Source organism: Boleophthalmus pectinirostris, unplaced genomic scaffold (genome assembly GCF_026225935.1).
Source record: "Boleophthalmus pectinirostris isolate CB_2022bp ecotype Guang Dong unplaced genomic scaffold, ASM2622593v1 HiC_scaffold_23, whole genome shotgun sequence".
In the NCBI taxonomy this organism is placed as follows: Eukaryota; Metazoa; Chordata; class Actinopteri; order Gobiiformes; family Gobiidae; genus Boleophthalmus; species Boleophthalmus pectinirostris.
Window position 1 is genome coordinate 31,188,106 of NW_026571207.1, and position 19,951 is coordinate 31,208,056.

Here is a 19,951-nt window from a genome sequence, read left to right on the forward strand (position 1 = left end):
TTTCAATTAAAAAAGTATGTTTAAATGAAGTATTTATATTTAAATTATTATATTTATAAGTATTTACATTTTTGTGACCTGACAAGCTCGAGATCAAACAGTGACAGTCAACGCACGCGCAAAGTTCTGTAGTGCAGTTAAGGACAGCAAAATGGCTCGTGTTAAAGTACAAAAAGTTGACAGAGAGTGTCGAGTTTTCAAAGAACAGTGGACGACCAATTTTTTTTCTGTTCAGTGTAAAGACTGTGCAGTTTGTCTGATATGTAAAGAAAGTGTAGTGGTTTTCAAAGAATATAATTTGTGACATCAGGGTCATACAATTCTGTTATACGACCGACCCGACCCCGGCCCCCATCACAGTCAGGAGTGATAATGTGGCCCCCAGAGAAAAAAAAGTTTGGTGACCCCTGATTTAAACCATGTTGTTGATCTAATAATAAAGGATTTAGATCACAGGGACCAGATTTTTGTCCCCATAAGGAAGACATGATGTGAGTTTGTATAGATTTTGGTCTCCACAATGTGGTAAAAACCCATCCGCACACACCCACATACGCACACACACACACACATACCCACACAGGACTAGAGAGACACACCTTTTGCAGTGGGCACAGAGAGATTAGTGCTGGTGAGTCAAAGGCAGGCCCCGTCTTGCTCCTTTGTCTCTGCAGTGACGCAAACTCCAACCACAGAATCGCGCTTCAGCCAATGTGGCCTCAGGATACATTGTTTGGAGTCAGCAAATTTATGAATGAAGAGACCAAAAAATTGAGAATTAGACATGAAATTAAGAATGTGTGTTTTCTTGGGTATTTGTTTGACTGTTTGGGCTTTTGAGTTGAGAGATCTGCGGCCAGTCCTCTGTCTCCATCTTCGAAGGAGATGTGATTTTGATTTCTTATTAATTGGGATGACAGTGGTTAGAACTCAAAGTCTGGAGAAGCGATTCCCGCTCATACCAAGTTCTGTCGTTGTGTCCTCTGGCAAGACAATTGTGTTATGAGGATCTGATGGCACAGATTGGCAGCTTCACTTACGTCTGTTTGCCCCAGGGAAGCTGTGGCTACCATAGTAACTTAACACCAGTGCATTACAAGTGTAAGTTTGTGTTGTTTTATTATTCAGATTTTTTTTTTTTCAAAAGTCTGTATTGTTGTTCAGGAAATGAATACTGAAAGCCAGTTTATGTGTTTATATCAGTGTTTCTCAAACATTTTTTCTGGGGACCCATATTTTAAAAGTCACAAACCATCACAACCCAAGTCAATAGACATTATACTTAAATCACAAAATAAAGGTGGATTTGACCATTATTGAACATTAATGAGAATATTTTATTGTTGACTGAGTGATCGTGTCTCTGAACAATTAGTATTACTCAAGTTTTAAACAATGAAAAACAGTAATTGAAGCAGCATTTAAAGGATCTATAAGTCGCCTATTTGGACATTAAATGTAGCCCATTTCTTTTTCTTTTCTATATTCAATTGAACCAGCAATACTGGAACAAAATAGTCAATAAAATAATTACAAAAAGATCAGAAATTATATAAAACATTTTCGCATTTCTAATGAGATAGGAGGGCCTGTCTGTGTTTTGTAGTGTGTTCCAGTCCAGGTGCAGGAGGATCAGTGTCAGAACTGGATATTGCAGATACAGGCAAATCATGACAAGGCCAAAAAAAAATCTCTTGCGACCCACCTGAGGGTTACGACTCAGTCTTTGGGAAACAATGGTTTATAGGATAGAATAAAATATAATTTAAAAAAAATCATGAACGGGCAATCTGAGTAAAATGAAAATGTGAGCACATTTTTTGTCATATCTTGGACATTATAAATAAAATGACATCTAGTTCACGTTTCCATCTGAATGTACAAGAAACAAAATTAGCAAAAGGTCTTAGAAAACATGTATTATACAACATCTATCAGGTCTGTGCCCCCCTCCCTCAGCCACATACAGGAAGTGTCCCATAATCTCATCTGCAGAGCTCTCATTTGTCCCTGTGCTGTGGTCCTGCCCTGTCCCAGAGGATACACATACATTCACGCTTGTATACACTCAGAAACACACTCACACGCACACACACACACACACACACACATAGACGGTGCTCTTTGACCCCCCCACGTACAGCCTCTGTCTTGGCTGGGTCTTGTAAGCGGCTAATGGTTGCTCCGGGCGATTCTCCCGGCGAATACGAGTTGGGTTCAAAGGCCACAGGAAGAAGAGGAGAAACTTTTAAAGAGTCAAGTGATCAGCTACAATAAGGCCATATGGTGAGAGGGGGAGGGGACATAGGGGTCAGCAAGGGGTCTCATTCAAAATCAGACCACATAAAATTTGAACACTTGGTATCTATCTTCACCTTGCGTTTATGTAACAGCATCTGCTTTGTCCTGCATTTGTCAAAACCACAAAATTAGCCAATATTTCACATAATTAGACTCTATGAAGACATCAGACATTTGCGCCTTTTCAAATTGCGTTGTTGAAAGTCTTTTTTAAGTTTTAAGACATGTTACAATGCTGTTACCTCCTCAAAAACAGACCTGGAGTTGTGTTTTATTTCATTCACACATGTTTGAGTAACACTTTATTATTAGTCTGTGTACATCACCAAAGTTCAAAATGCTCTATTCCACCTTGTGATGTCATGTAGTGGTAGTTTTCAAGTTAAAATCTACTTTTGTACCTTTAGCTCAGTAGAAATTTGGCTTTGGATTTCATTCTAGTGAAAGTGTATGTAGTTTAAAAACACAGTGGAGCACTTTCTGTATTACTACATGACATCACAAGGTGGAACAAAGTGTTTTCTGTTTGAAAGAAGAACTCAGACTAAATATGCAGAGACAGAGATCAGATCAGATCAGAAAATAATCTAATATGCACTCTTTAACTATAAAATTAATCTTTCAGTTGAACCTAATCAGTTATATTTTATTTTCTCATTCTAGTTCTTCATTCAACATTGCTGTTTACCCAAAGCGCTACTGCATATTAAGTTATTTCCCCCTTAATTATTCAGACCTCAGTAATGTCCGCTGTCTGGCTTTCCGCTGTCTCCGTGGCAACCTGTAATCCTGCGTAAACAGTGCATAATGTATTAAATCTGTGGAGCTAATGCGATTGTGCTGATCAGATTAAGAGAAGCATTTGAGTCATTTGTGGACAGAGCTGACGAGGCTGGGCAGGAACAGGAAATCATGGCATTTACGGGTGGACCACAGCTCTGCGTTTATATAGTTTAGTGGGATATTTTTAACTCTACACTTGTTCCTCGAGGTGGGAGATATGCCAAAGAATTCATATGATGGTTTTATATACTGTAGATGTTAGGCAGAAGAGGGGCTCCCATAAACCTGTCACAATAAGACATTTATATTGGTACAGAGTAGGGATGGGCATTCGATGAAATTTTCTTAATCGATCGTCGGAAGAATTAACGATCGATTATCGATTAATCATTAACGTTTTTATATTAAAATGATCATCATTATTATTACTATCTGCACTACTAATCTGCATAAATAAATTCAACTTTACAACATATAAACCGTAACGACTCTGGAGCCACATCAATCCGTTTGACATTATAATGTGTTTAATTCATTTTTGCGCAACTCTCACAGAAATGAAACTTAAAACCGCATCGCTAATTTGCATAAACTCAGCGAAGATAAAAATACAGCTCTTGTGTCGCTGATGCGGTCAATTTCTGTCGGATTAAAAGACATGATTCAGTGGAATACAGGTTAGTGTGATCATATTTGCGTTTGTCAAAACCAGGACACTGTACGGGGGGTGGGAGGTTGGGACTCATCATCGACATTGCGCGACTCTCACCTGGTAAAGCTTTTTCCCACTGGACACTGAAACATATGTGCTGCTTTGTACACTGTGCACATGGACTCCCACTTGTCCCGAACGCAACAGAAAGCGTGGAATTTCTTGTACAAATCATCGTTAAATACACATTTGTGCTTCGGCACGCTGCAGGCTGACCTACTGTTTGTGTCTCGCTCCTTCTGAGTGCAGAGAGACACATGTACGGACCCCTGTTTGGTCACGCTACACACAGCAACCTACATTCGGTTTGTCGATTAAAATTAACGTAATCGATGAAATTCTTAATGATCAATTATCGATTAATCGATTAATCATGCCCATCCCTAGTACAGAGATATACTGAGAGAAATTATAACCATTGAAACTAGTCCAATGAGGTTCATTTGGTCTTCCGATAATTTGTGTTATTACAATATTTTCCGGACTAGAAGTCGCTCCAGAGTATAAATCGCACCAGCCAAAAAAATGCGCAATGAACAAGAAAAACACATATATAAGTCACACTTTTTGGGGAAATGTATTTTATAAAATCAGAGACCAGGAACTGACATTTCATCTTGAAAGTCAAGTTATAACAACAGAGAACAACAGGCTGAATAGGCATCTGGTACGTTAAAGTAACATATTAACAGTTATTCAGATAATTATAGTATAAACAACAGAGTTTACCAAACTCACCATCTCACTCCAAATCACTAAATCTATTGAATTCTTCCTGAGTGTCAGATCTGCACGACCTCCGGAGATAAACCATAGATCCATGATGTAAACAGAGTGCTGCTTCCTCTTCTGTGTAGCTGTCGTCAGACTCAGCATCAGTTCCAGTTAGTTCCGCAGGAAATGAAAACTGTAACAATATTTTCAACTTTAGTCCCTAATCGAACCAGTGAACCAGACTAATAGGTGTAAAAATGCCCTAAAAACCTCATGAACATGGTTGGCTTTAGCAGAGAACCAATGATGATTTCACCAAAATGGCAGAGTGTATCGTATCAGGCATTAAATTACAATAAAATGTTGTATGGATACTTTTCAGCTGATGTCATCAAAGTTTCCTGGCGGTGTGAAGCTAACTGAAAGCACTACTCTGTAAGAAGCACTGGTACTGAAGTTAGACTTAATGTGAGCTTTATTTTAACACAATCTGAACAGGACCATAAACGCTCGTATTGATCACAGGCTCCTGAAAATGTGCCGTTTAAATCCATTTTGTACTTTTTCTCGAGTTTTCAGATAATCTTAAAACTTTTTTGACAGGGTTAGCTTATGTGTGCATTGTGTTTCCATGGTAACTGATGAACATTTCGCCAATAAAGATTCATGTAGAACACCCACTGCAAAGTATCAATAGTCATCACATCAAGTTCTAATGTAATCACACGACTAGTTCAGGCAGATACAACTGATTATAGACTGTGATTTGATTTTTAATTTGAGTTTAGAAAATATCAGTTATCGTGACTTATTCTGGCCTGTGCGTGTTAAAACGTCCCGTCTTCATTGTCTGATTGAGTGCAGTAGATTCTTGGTCTAGTGTCTCTTAATGACAGCGCAGTAATCATCTGTCATCTGCTCCATCGCTCACACTTCAAGTCCATTATACTGCGATTAGAGCAGAGCTGCGGTGTGTGGAAAAATAAGATGGGGACATTATAAAGAATAAAAGTTGATGATGTTAAATGTTAGTGATAGAATTACAGTGAGAAAATAAACATAAGCTGTCAAAAGTATCAAAAATCAGGTATTCAACAAGTATCAATTAGTGAATAAAATGTGATCTTTTCTGAACAGTTTCATCTTGAGTTTTATCAGAACTACTCAAGACCTCATGGTGTAACAGATACTTTGCAGCGGATGTCATCAACATTTCCTGGGGGTGTGATGCTATCTGGAGGCATGCTTTGTCTGAGGCTTTGACAGACTTTAATCTGAGCTTTATTTCAACACACAGACTTAGTTGGAACTACGACAAGTCAGCTGATTTTTACTGTTGTTACAGTCACAAACTATCTAGCATAAGCCCACAGTTTTTCAGTCAGTCACTCACTTTTTTGTTGAAAATCAAACTCCTAAACAGGACCATGAACGCTTGTATTGATTACAGATTTTTGGCTATAGAGTTAAAAATGTGGTCTTTTAGTGTGTGACCTAAACCCATAATAATTAAATGTTTATTGCATTACAGATTTCTTCAATTTTCTGATGAAATTATCCTTTGAAATTTCCTACTGTGGTCTATAGTTTTTGGCCTCTTGGATATAAGTGGGATATACTGTATTTATATTACGATATTTGTTTTTTACTCACTGTTCGTACATTTATATAATTTATGTCTTACTGATACCCATCTCTTGCTATTTTTTTTATTGCTACTTACTTAGAAGTTGTTTTTTACTCTGCATTATTGTAATGTAATGTGATGTGTGAGCTACTGTGTCCAAATAATTTCCCTTGTGGATCGATAATCAATAAGTCCACCTAAGCCTAATCATAATTAATCATAATTACAGGTTCCTCTCCTGCTGCATTATTCATCATATAATTCATCTACATGCTGTGATCAACAACTCACCCAGTCTTTCTCTAGAAAAACCCAGTGATTATAACAGTAAAAAAAGGGAGTGGGTAGATTGATTCCCGCTCAAACCAAGTTATGTCATTGTGTCCTTAGGCAAGACACTTCATCTGTGTTGCCTAGTATGAGCGCGGTGTGTGTGTGAGTGTTGGTAGAGCTTGGTGGCCTCACTTTCATCAGTCGTTTTTTAACAGTAATAAGAAGTAATGGTCCCTTTATCTGGATTATACTAACATTAGATTAAACATAACATTTATAATTAGACTTATGTGTGTTCTGCAACATCTTAAGGAAATGTATTTAAATGTTATTTCAGTACAATTATCCACTGCTATAAACATAATTATGACATACAACTTCCACTTTACTCATGATCACTAAAGCTTTTATCATGTCTTCTTTTTAAAGCTGAAATTGTTTGAGGAATAGTCTGAGATGAGATGATTTTTAAAAGTATTTTGGTTTAAAACAGAGGCGCACCTTGCCAGACGGGGCCAGACTCAAAGCTGTATTTGTTTGTTTCTCTGTAAAAGGCTCAAATGTCATTCATTTGCAAGACTTTATTTCTCAAACTCTGCTTTAGAGTTAACGCTGTGTCCGGTCGCTGGATAGCCATGTCTCAAGTTACATAATAAACTCTATGGAGAATATATGTAAATATTTAGTGTGGGGTTAATAGGGCTGGATTACGTGTGATTTTTCTAAAGTAGTGCAATTATAGTATAGACAGCATAGATATAGATATAAATATAGTATGGATTTTTGGTTACATTTTAAGTGTGACTAAACACCTAAACTCCTCCTAGAACCACATTTCAAATAGAGCTGCTAAACTGGGCAGAGGGGCGTGGTCTGGAGGTATAAAGAACAGCATAATTGAGCCACATAATAATATGAACAAAACCACTATTGTTTTGTGTTGAAAATTACATTGTGTCTGTTAAAGGTCCTATATTACATAATATTGACTCTTGTTATAATGTTGTTACCTCCTCAAAAACATGCCCGAAGTTCTGTTTTCGTTTATTTATGTATGTTTGAGTAACACTTTATTATTAGACTGTCTGCAGCTTCACCTTGTGTTGTTATGTTGCAGGTAGTTTTTAAGGAAACATCTAACTTTTACCTTTAGTTCAGTAGAGATTGTCCAGATGATTCTAGTGAAGGTTTATGGAGTTTAAAAACACACTTCCTGTATTACCACATGACATCACAAGGTGGAAAATATGCAGGATTTGCGTGTTAAAGGGCCATCTCATGCAAAATCAACTTTTCAGAGCTTTCTACCTTCTAAGAGTGACGTGTAGGCCTTGTATATGTCGCCGAAGTGGTTTTTAGATTGATTCGGCATTTTTGAAACAAATTGCAGCGTATTTCTGCCACCCTCCCACGTGACAACAAACTAAAGCTGCTACAATGATGATACGGCAGATGCACCTATGACGCGTTTGACGTAGCAGAAGGCGCTTCTCCCCTGCTCCATTGCCTCCGCCCCGCCTCCACCCCGCATCGACTGACAATTCCCACATGAACACGTAAACAAAAGCGACAGCATAAGATCATTGTTCTACACATGCAGTGAACACGATATAATAAGTTTATTTACTAGTGTTTATTAATACTTTACCAATCAGTAATGTTCAGCTGATGCCGATGCGGTGTTTGCGCTTCGAGCACTTCCAAGTCCTCGTCCAATTCCGGGTCCAACATATGCGGCTGAACGCGCTGTATCACCATGATGAATAAAAGTTTATTATTATTTATTATTTATTCCTCCCACTATCAGGGTGCACGCCTGTCTCCCCCTCTCTCCCTGAGATTGGCGGAGGAAGGGCGGCTCACTCAGAGCCTACGTCACGTTTGGAGGGCGGAGCCTGTGCTTTCTCAGGACGGGAGGGGGGATGAGCAGTAGTCGGTCTTTCATAGTTCCTGGTCTGTGACCGCTGCCAAGAAATCTGTAAGATCCCATAACTATTGTGTAATGGATGGTCCAAAACCCAAATTGTGCTTGTATATGTGCAGAAGATACAATGTGAAAAGAGATATTTTGCATGAGATGGGCCCTTTAAGCATGTGTGAATGAAACAAAACATAACTCCAGGTATATTTTTAATGAAGAAACAACATTACAATAGGCCCTTTAAAATGACTGTCTTATATGATCACTAAGGTATCACCATGACGACACTAAAAAGACAAAGTTAAGTAGATTTTTTTCTAATCTACAGTATTCCTTCAGTGCTTTGTCTTTCTAATGTGAAGTGTCCTTGGCCTGTGGTAATAAAACCTCTTTTTAGTTTAATCTCTGAATCAAATGGAATGTGCTTTGCCTTAAACCTTTAATAACCTTTAAAGTGAACCTCTCCAGATCCCTCCTCTCATCAGAGTCACACTTATTCATTTAAATATCATACATTTTATTTTCACACAGTGCCAAAGGTTAACAGGCAGATTAGTGTTTTAGCTTCAGCTTTAGTCCACGATCACAGACTCACACTGGGGCACTGTACGACATTTCATTTTCAACTCTAATTCAAATACTGTTTTTGATTGGCTAAGAAATGTGTCTACATCGTACAAGGCTGCGTTCACAACTGCACACACTGCATCAGATTTGGATCTGAACTAGGATTACATCAGGAACTAAACCAAGACTAATCCAAGACTAAACAAGGACTAAACCAGGAACTAATCCAGAACTAAACCAGGACTAAACCTGGAACTAAACCAAGACTAATCCAAGACTAAACAAGGACTAAACCAGGAACTAAACCAGAACTAAACCCAGACTAAACAAGGACTAAACCAGGAACTAAACCAAGGACTAAACCAAGACTAAACAGGAACTAAACCAAGACTAATCCAAGACTAAAACAGGAACTAAACCAAGACTAATCCAAGACTAAACAAGGACTAAACTAGGAACTAAACCAAGACTAAACCAGGATTAAACCAAGACTAAACAAGGACTAAACCAGGAACTAAACCAGAACTAAACCAGGACTAAACCAAGACTAAACAAGGACTAAACCAGGAACTAAACCAGGACTAAACCACATCTACTTCAGGACTTAAACTGGTCTCAAATCTGGACCAAACCAGGACAAGTGTGAACTTAATTGGAACTAAACCTGAACTAATAAATGTGTAAGTTTTCTGGTGAAGGGGCCACCACCTGCTTGTCTCCATGGAGAGATACGGATCAGATCTGTGGACAGTCCATTAATCACAGTTATAATGCAGGTTTTCAAGGTATTTTCTTTAACCATTAAACACCAGTGTTTAAATTAATGCAAAACTGATACGCTCTATGCAAAGCAGTAACATATCCATGGAGTCTAGGCAGCAGCGACAATAATGGGGGCTTTAAAATAGCTTTGAATTCAACTCAGTATATAAACTTTGCTATCGATAAAAACCTTATTATAACCTGTGGAGCTGTGGAATTTGTTTAGGGAACTTCCTGTGACTATTTAAAGTGCAGGCGATCCTTTGGTGATGTAATCCAGTCTGTTTTTAACTCTGTCTCTCTTGGACTGTCTAGTGTGTTACAGAAACGGATCCTTTGACAAACACAATAAAGTATTACAAGATTAAAGGTGTTATGTGTTGGATTTAAAGGTGCGTTGTGTAACATTTCTTTTTTTTATATAATTTTTTATTTTTTTTTCAATTATACAGAACAAAATTAAACAAAACAGAAAAAAAACAAACATAGAGGAGAAGAGTGCCGTTACAGTCGTTCAATGAAATATCAATCAAGATGTATGTACGCTAATAATTTTCAAATAAAGTCCGATCTGATAGGTTTTACATACTCAGTCCATTTGGTCCATGTTTCATAAAATAAGTCCCTTTGGTTCTGGAGGGTGAAAGACAGCTTTTCCATCACATAAATCTCAAAAACTATTTCTATCCACTCCTCTATTGATGGAGGATCCGCCCTCAGCCATTTTCTTGTAATGTTTTTTTTTTGCTTGCTATAAGTAGGATTGCTAATAACTTTTTATCATCACTTCCCCAATTCTGGACATTAACATCTCCCAAGTATAAACACTCAAAGCTAAACATCAATTTAGATCCAAAAACATGGTTTATATGACTCCAAAATCTGTGTTCAGTAAAATTTCAGAACATTGCAATCCCAAAAAATATGATAGTGGTTCACCCCCGATGAGCCACAGAGTCTCCAACATGAATCCCCATTCCCCTGGTGTCTTTTTTGAATGGGTGTGATAAAAACCTGACAATATTCTTCCATCCAAACACTCGCCATATATTAGATAATGTTGTCTTCCATTGTTATTGATAAATTCTTTCCCAGCATTCACTTGAAATGTTCAGATTACCTTCAATTTCCCACCTTTTCTTAATGTATTCTGTATTACCTTCTTTACCTTGTTGAATTGCTTTATACAATTTAGATATTATATTACTCTGAGACATTGATTTTGTTAATGTTAGAAGGGTCAATATGAATCCCATATCGCCGTTTTCCCATATACTTTTCATGTTTTGGTCAAAATGATGTCTAATCTGTAGATATCTGCAAAAGTCTTCCTGTTCTAATCCATTTTGCCCCTTTAATTTGTCAAAGCTCAAAAATACCCCCTTGTGGATCAAAGAGTAGTATGACGTCAGACCCTTTGATATCCATGTTTTAAACCTATTATCATGAGTATTTGGAGGGAAATCAGAGTCATAGGCTACCCGTCTTAATATTTTTGATTTTTTCTCCAATTCACAAATTCTAAGAACTCCATCCCAACTTTTCAAGAGGGATTCATACATAAAATCCTCTGTTATGTTAACATTGTTTTGTAATTTTTTTATCAGCCAATAGTGCTATAATTGGAACAGTTTCCATCTCAATACTTTCCACTTCTTTCCAGCTTGCAGAATAGGCTGGTGAACATAAACATACCAAAGGTCTGAGTTGAGCCGCGTAGTAATAGTCCTGAAAGCATGGGAGCCCGAGCCCACCCCTCTCCTTCCTGAGTTGCAATGTCTTATATTTAATTCTAGCCCTTAGTGTTTAGTTAGTGTTTAGTTTTGGTAGAGATTGTGAAGGCTCAGTCAGAAATATCAATATGTCATCTGCAAATAGAGCAAATTTTTGTACACCTGATTTAAGGGTAACTCCTTTAATTTCTGTGTTTTTTCTTATAAATTGGCTTAAGGGTTCAATAAATAAAGCAAATAAAAGTGCAGATGCTCCACAACCCTGCCGAGTCCCCCGTTCCAAAATGAAAGATTCAGTTAAGTCTCCGTTAATTTTTATTCTTGCAGTTGGCCTGTTATACAGAGCAGCAACCGTGTCAATAATATTGGAATCAAAGCCAAATTTAGCCATTACTCTGGTCACTATCACTCAGGTGAGTTTCCTGGATAAATGCCACCTGGACTTTCTCCCTTTTCAATTGTGACAACATTTTTGATCTTTTAACTGGATTGAGCATGCCATTTATATTAAGTGAAATAAATTTTACAGATCAGGATGACATCTGACTGTATCAACAAATGGTAACATCTTTAAGCATGGCACTGCCCTCTCTGCACAGAACAACAGAGTGTAAATCACAACAACCAGAACTGAACAAAAAAAGAACTTGACTCCCTGTGCTGGGGTCAATGTAACAGACCCTCTTATGTCCCAGGGGGCGCTTCAAGGCAAAAGCCCCACTCCTGTCGACAGTGCAGGGGATCCTTGCGGCTGTATCAGTATTATGAAAACTCTCCGTTGCAGAACCCTCAATATTTCAATAGTTTTACTCACCCAGTCATCTCAATCTAATGCTTTTTCAATCAGGGGGAAACAAACCCGAATCCTCCCGGTCTTGAGCCTTTATCCTGTACTTGGGCCAGGGGACGTTCTCCGGAGTGCGCGCAGCTTCTCCCTGTAGTTGATGTCTCGCTCGGGGTCAGGTGCATTCTTCTTCGTGCGTCGGTCCACGCGAGTCCAGGTCAGCTGTTGGATCCGCTCTATCAGTGATGCCGGTGTCGGTATGAGTTTGACTGCATATCCCCGCTTCGCGAGATCCTCCGCCGCCTCTGCTGCCGTATCGTATGTCTTGGTTCCGTCGCTGTGTCTCACGCGCAGCCGGGCAGGGAAGAGTGTCTGAAACCGAACATCTTTCTGTTTTAACACTTTACGGATCTCTGCATATTCTCTCCTCTTTCCAACAATGGCAGGTGGAAAGTAATGGTCCAGAGTAACTTGTTTATCTTTCCACTTGAATCCTTTCATTTGCCAGGATTTGTGAAGCACCATCTCCCTGGTCCGAAAGCTTAAAAACTTGACCACGACAGAACGAGGGGGAGCGCTTGGCGGCGGAAGAGGTCCCAGGGAGCGATGCGCTCTTTCGATGCCCAGTTCCAGGTCATTTGACAGCTGGAGACCCTCATGAAGTAATTTTTCAACAAATATGACCATTTCTGTCTCTTCTTTCTCCGCGTTCTCGCTGACACCGTATATTCTCACATTTTCGCATCTTCCTCGGGCCTGGATGTCAACCAGCTGCTCCTTCAGCTTTGAGCATAGCTTTAGCAAGCCAGTGACTACATCTTCAGATGTTTGAACCCGCTCTTTGACTTTTTCAATACGACTTTCGGCCTTCTCTAGTCTATTGTTGATTGAAGAAATGTCTCTTTTCAGCTCTTCGAATTGGTCCCTGCTTTCTTGTCGAAACTGCTTTAGCTTGTAGAAGATCTCGGAGTCCGCCATCTCGCCGAGCCAGTGCTAGTTAACCTGTAGTTAGCCGTGACCGCGGATCACAGAATCTGCGTCCCCCTCTGTCTCTCTTTTTTTTATTTTTTTTTAGGGTGAAATAATTCACGGTGACGTGTGGCCCCCTTTCACTACTTCAGATATGCATTAGTTCTCTTCTGAATGGGCCTTTTGTTAAGATTTGTCTGGTTCGGTTGGGAGCCTTCTGTGCTGCCAGCGTCTCGGTGTTCCAACCGGAAGTCGTTGTGTAACATTTCTAATTTTTAGCTTGTCTCCATGGTGATGTTATTGCTTTACCTGGGATGATTGACAGAGTGGCGCTAAATTGGTAAATATATTACTCAATTACGGATGGTTTTGTTTTTAAGAATGACTGAGTTGAACCAGAGTACATGGGCAGGAGTTGTATGTGAATGATTTAAGCAGAAGAAGCTGCTTCGTACATGTTAAAACAGAAATTTGACACAACTGGATGTTATACTGCTTTATGTGTATTGCCTAACTTTTGCTGTCTGTAATTTTAAGTTTAAAAAGTGGACTTAAATAAAAGTTTGTGTCTGTGCAGAGTTTGGTGAAGATGATTTCACATTAAAACTATTTTGGAGCCTGCACTCACGCAGCTGTGGAGATGAGCTGAGAGTCTGGCACAGATTTGAAGTCATTGGGACACACGGGTCTGGTCTTATCTCTTTGTATTAGCGTCTGTTCCATGAGGTTTTGAAATGTGTGAGTTTGGAAGAGCAGACGAGCTGAAGTAATAAAAGTGTGGATTTTAAACTGAACTCTAAATTAAAATGAGGTGTCCATATCTACAGAGACATTGCTCGAGCTTGGTGTTGATGACAGAGGTAGAGGGGTACAATTTTTAACTATTTTCTTCAACAAAATCACACCAAACAAGTAATAATTATAAACATGTGAAAATATGCGCGGAAATGGACTTTAATTTGCTACTGAAAAACAATATTGACCTCTCTCCCTCCCCTCCTTCTCCCCCTCCCTCTCCCCCTCCCTCTCTCCACAGTGATGCTGACCTGTCCGATGTTGTGTCCGACCCCGAGGACTGTGACGTGGGCAGTGTGGAGCGTCTGGAGTGCGTCGAGCGCGGCAGCACAGACACACTGGCCAATGGTTGCCGCGTCGACACAGAAGCGGCGAAGCGCCTCGCCAAACGCCTGTACCACCTGGAGGGATTCAAGCGCTGTGACGTGGCACGACATCTGGGCAAGAAGTGAGTGAGAGACAGAAAGACTACTACAGAAAGAGGGAGCGAGGGAGGGTGATGGAGAGAGAGAGGGAGGGAGACCTATATCACACAAAATTTACTCTTGTGAACTTTAAGTCATGTTATAATGTTGTTACCCACTCAAAAAAAAGTTTTGTTTCATTCACACATATTTGAGTAACCCCTTATTATTTGTCTGTCTACATCTCCAAAGCTCAGTGGTGGACAGTGTTGGGAAGGTTACTTTTAAAATGTAATCCCCTACAGATTACAGATTACATACCCCAAAATGTAGTTTGTAACGTAATCCATTAAATTACTTAAAGTGAGTAACGTAATCTGAATACTTTGGATTACTTGTATTGTCATGTTTTTTAAGACAACATGAATTTAGCAACCACATCCTGAAAATTCTTGTTTGTTCTCTTCAAATTGTCTGTTGAGCCCAAGTCTCCATGAACAGACTTTTGTTTTACTGTAGAGAAGCAAAGACCAGGAAATCTTAACATGAGATATTTGTTTTGTCTGCTTAAAGAAAATAAAAAGCCCAGTCTTTACTTAAACATATAAAAAATATTATTACTAGAGAAATTATTTCTATATGAAATCACTGCTGCCTTAAATTATGTCCACCTACTGTTAGGTGTCATATTGTTTAGACCAGGTTTAGTCCTGCTTTTAGACCTGGTTCAGTCCTGGTTTAGTCCTGGTTTAGTCCTGGTTTTAGACCTGGTTCAGTCCTGGTTTAGTCCTGGTTCAGTCCTGGTTTAGTCCTAGTTTAGTCCTGGTTTAGTCCTAGTTTAGTCCTGGTTCAATCCTGGTTTAGTCCTGGTTTAGTCCTGGTTTAGTCCTGGTTCAGTCCTGGTTCAGTCCTGGTTTAGTCCTAGTTTAGTCCTGGTTCAGTCCTGGTTTAGTCTTGGTTCAGTCCTGGTTTAGTCCTAGTTTAGTCCTGGTTTAGTCCTAGTTTAGTCCTGGTTCAATCCTGGTTTAGTCCTGGTTTAGTCCTGGCTCAGTCCTGGTTCAGTCCTGGTTTAGTCCTAGTTTAGTCCTGGTTTAGTCCTGGTTTAGTCCTGGTTTAGCCCAAAATGTGAAAACAGGAAAATCCCGCCGTGTAATCCATTTATTTCAACAAAGTAACTGTAATCTAATTACCACTCACTGAAACAGTAACTGTAACTGAATACAGTTACTCATAAATTGTACTCTGATTACGTAATCCCAGTACATGTAATCTGTTACTCCCCAACACTGATGGTGAAACAGAGTTTTTTCAGTTTTAAGGAAGAATTCAGCCTAAATATGCAGTGTTTCTGTTTTAAACATGTGAGAATGAAAAATAAATAAATAAATAAATAAATAATAATAAAAATGACACAACTATGTTTGTGATGAGGAAACAACGTTATAACATAGATCAGAACATTGCATAATATGGGTTCTTTAAAGATGAAAACCATTTTCAGATGCAGAAATCTTTGTTATATCATTAAAGCTGCTGTCATAAAGTTACTAGACAGACCCCTGACCAGTGTCTCCATCTTTAAAGTCTACCACTCCTTTTGTGGTTTTTACTTTGTGGAGATGTTCCTTTATTTTCAGAAACTCCATAAAATTATAAAAGAGTTGATTTCTGTTTGTTGCTTTGAGGTTGACGGGTCCATGTTTACATGTCGTCTCTGTTTATGACCAAAGGGTGGAGTTCTCATTTTCATGAGCTTATTTAAATCTTTATAGAATTTTTTGTAAAAGAGAACGATAACAATTATCAGCTTTAAGTAAAAATATTGTATTGCTTTTTTCTCTACAACTCTGTTTTTTTTATCATCTTTCGCTCTTGCGTTCTTGCCCTCTCCCTCCCTTTCTTTCTTTAGATAGATCTCTCTAGATAAATATAAAAATCACCAGCTTTAAGTAAAAAATATTGTATTGTTACTTTGTGGCTTAAAGCTGCAATGCATAACTTTACTGGTAGAGGGTCCTCCACCTGCTTGTATGGAGATGTTATTCCTTTAGACTGGAATGTTCTTATACAGTATGGCAATAAGCTTATTTATCTGCATGGAGACGTCACCAGGTCAAGTTACAGGTCAGATCTGTGAAGCGGGGACCCCTGTAACAGTAGGAATGCATGTTTCTATGGTATTTTTTAAATTTAATGATCCGTAACAAAATAAATGCTGGGTAGATGTTTAATACTGTACTGTGTAACATTCCAGGCAACACCATAACATTTCCTTAGAGACAAGCAAGTGACAGCCCCAAAAAGTTACGCAGTGCACCTTTAAGTAGTATCATATATTATTGGGAGTCAAAATATTATCATGGTGTAAACTTGACCTAATCACCATTCATTTATTTTAGTATTTTAGGGCTTGGTCAGTATGTTTTCAGATTAATTAATTCACATTTCATTTTCAGTTCAGTTTCAGTTTGGTTTTGTTTGTTTGCTTATATTTGAGAAATGTGAAGTGAACCCATTGCTCTGTCTTGTGCCTGCAGTAATGACTTCAGCCAGCTGGTGGCGTCAGAGTACCTGAGCTTCTTTGACTTCACAGGTCTCTCTCTGGACCGGGCCCTGAGGTAAAAATGACAACAGTTCTGTTTTGTTCTGATCTAAACACATCCAGAAGATTTGACAAAAGATATGAGGATGAAATATGAACTGACAAACATTTATAAGAAGCACTTTTGAAATTCAGAACATGTTTGTACAGATCTAAATTTTACGGTCAGCAGGTTTTATGCAGAATAAGAGAGATTTTGCTGTTTCTGGAGACTTTGCAAATTGGTAATTGTGTCCACTGAAAGTCGATTTGGTTGCAGCTAATCTTGGTGTACACACACACAGGAAGGACTTTATATTGTAAATCTAAGCTTTTTAGAGTAAATCTAAGCAAATTATGTCCCAAGCCTTATTAAAGATGCTGTACTTGATTAAATATTTGTTTTGTTTTGTTTTGCAGGAACTTCCTGAAGGCATTTCCTCTGATGGGGGAGACTCAGGAGAGAGAGAGGGTCCTGGTTCATTTCTCTAAACGGTTCTGCCAGTGTAACCCACAGACGCCCTCCTCACAAGGTCACACCTCTGCATGTACTCACGCACATACGTCATTTATCGTATTTTTCTTCTTCTGTTTTGGAGGTTTTCAGATTCCAGAATATGATGGTGTCGTACTCCCAGACAGATTTTACTGTTAATTACATACATTAATTACTTTTCCACAAAATATAAAAAAATTAAATGCATAAATGTTGAATCTGATCATTTCTATTCACTCCACATTTGGTGCATGTTTTGAGTCATTATCTGTTTGCATGTGTTCAAATAAAGTTTGTGTTTATTCAGGTTGATCTGTGTTAGTGATAAAGGCCAGATAGACAGTTTGCTAAAAAGTGCATAGATTGGTCTATCTCTAGCCTGTGGTGCCCTTTGACCTCACTCTAATTTACATGAAGAAGAGGAGGAGGATAATTAGAGTCTTAATGTGCTCGAGCTGCAAAACTGTGACCTTCATAAACGCACAGTCAGCGAGCACCAAACACAGGAGCAGCAGTGTGTCTGTGTGATGTGTTTGTATGGGATTCTGTTTAATGAAGTTACTACAGGATGACTCTGTACGGCTATTCTCTATTACCGATTTGTAATCAGTCAGTTTATTAGAACTATAACACAACAATTAGTCACTTTTTGGATCTGATTTGTATAAGAAAGGCCAGTATGTCTATGTAATGCATTTTCTTTTGGACTCTTAACAGTATTTAACATGGGGTGTCTTTATGGCTGATTTATATTAATTTAGTTAGTTCCTCAGTCACTTTGTAATGTAACGTAACAAGAATTAAATCTAAAAAGTTTATTGATGCACAAAACATTTAACTATTTTTTTGTGATGAGGGCACTTTTGACAATAACACATTTCATCTATGTATTATCTGAGCTATGTTTCAGAAATGGTATAGTCATATACATAGAACATTTAACATAATATGAAACACACCAACATACAATTCATGAACTCTTTAGTAAATGAGAAAATTTAAGACACTAGAAATCATAGACTGTAGTGTATGCAGTGAGCCTCATTATTTTGGTCTTAAAATGTTATTTATTTTTTTTTTTTACAATCTATGCTAGGAACACAATTATGACTTATACTGTATATTTATTTCACAAATCTTTCACAAGTCAAAGTGGTATAATAATACAACCAACCACCTCTGCTTCTGAACTAATTTTATGAATGTGACCTTTGACCTTTGAATGTTGTTATTGTTTCAGATGGCGCTCACACTTTGACCTGTGCTCTAATGCTGCTCAACACGGACCTCCACGGACACGTATGTATTTATGATAATCCATTAAAGGTGCACTGTGTAACTTTTCTAATGAAAGATCTTTCACCTGCTTGTCTCCATGGAGACGTTATTAGTCTGCTTGGAATATTCAGCAGTCTGGCATTAAATTGATCTATGGAGAGTAGCACACGACACCACTTGGCCATGTCACAGGTCAGGGTATTTTACCAGCAATAAAAAACATCTGTAATATATCAAATAGAATAAATACCTAATACTGCAGAACTTTTCAGGCAAAGCAATAACATAGCAATAATCAGGTGGCTTACTCCTCATAGGAAAAGTTACGTATTGCACATTTAAATTATTCTGAACGTCTGTATCTTCTTCCCTTATGCCCATCTTTGTGATGGCTCATTGTTCTGTTCATATTTCTGGTTCTTGAGTATTTCTCTCTTCTCCCCTCTCCTAGTCTCTCTCTCCTTCTTTCTCTTTTCCCTCTACGCCCTTTCTCATCCTCTCCTCTCTTCCTTCATCTCTCTCTCCCCACTTTCTCTCTTCTTTTTGTCTTTCTTTCTCTTCCGTCCTACTTTGTGACCTGTTTCTGTCTCTTCTCGAAAACACTGTTCCAACTGGAGCACTGCTGTGTTCTGAGTCAGACTGGGGAGTTTTACGGTCCATTTGTTTCATGAAATCCTGGTTAAGTTCTGGCTTAGTCGTGCTGTTAGACAGATTTTCCTGGGTTAGTTCTTGATCCTGGCTTAGACTTGGTTTAGCCTTTGACTAGACTTAATGCTGTCTGCATGAAGTTAGACAGCATTTTATGGTTCAGTAATCGGGAATTTAGCATGCTACTTGTTCAATGTAGAGGTCTCAGCAGTGATTTTCTGGACAGTGTTTTGGCTCGAAGCCTCCTTCAGTTGGATGGAACTGACTTTTATCAGCTGATGTCATTTAAATAATATTTTTTATGTCATTCAGTAAAATTTTGGAAAGTACCTCCATCATTGAACTGTACTATTACTTAAAGGTGCACTGCTCAACTTTTCTGGTGGAGGGTCCGCTACCTGCTTGTCTCCATGGAGATGTTATTTTTTTTTTGCCTGGAATGTTCCATGGTATGACTTTAAACATATACATCTAATATTTATTAATTACGGGTATCTCTATTGCTCTATTCTTTCCTTAATAGGACGACTCTCTCCACAGATCTGGAGTGTAATGTAGCATAGCACTGTAACCTGCTTGTCTCATTTGTGATGGATAGGATCT

General features: G+C 38.5%; 1 protein-coding gene across 2 annotated transcripts in view; it reads left to right on the plus strand.

The window, feature by feature from the left end:
* Positions 1-19,951, plus strand: part of psd2 (pleckstrin and Sec7 domain containing 2) — a 104,331-nt gene that overhangs the window by 69,999 nt on the left and 14,381 nt on the right. For both annotated transcript variants that reach the window (XM_020917859.2, XM_055159391.1), the window contains 4 exons: positions 14,183-14,389; positions 16,883-16,963; positions 17,347-17,459; positions 18,663-18,721. In XM_020917859.2, the coding sequence (XP_020773518.2) occupies positions 14,183-14,389; positions 16,883-16,963; positions 17,347-17,459; positions 18,663-18,721 (460 nt within the window). The remainder of the gene's footprint in view (positions 1-14,182; positions 14,390-16,882; positions 16,964-17,346; positions 17,460-18,662; positions 18,722-19,951) is intronic.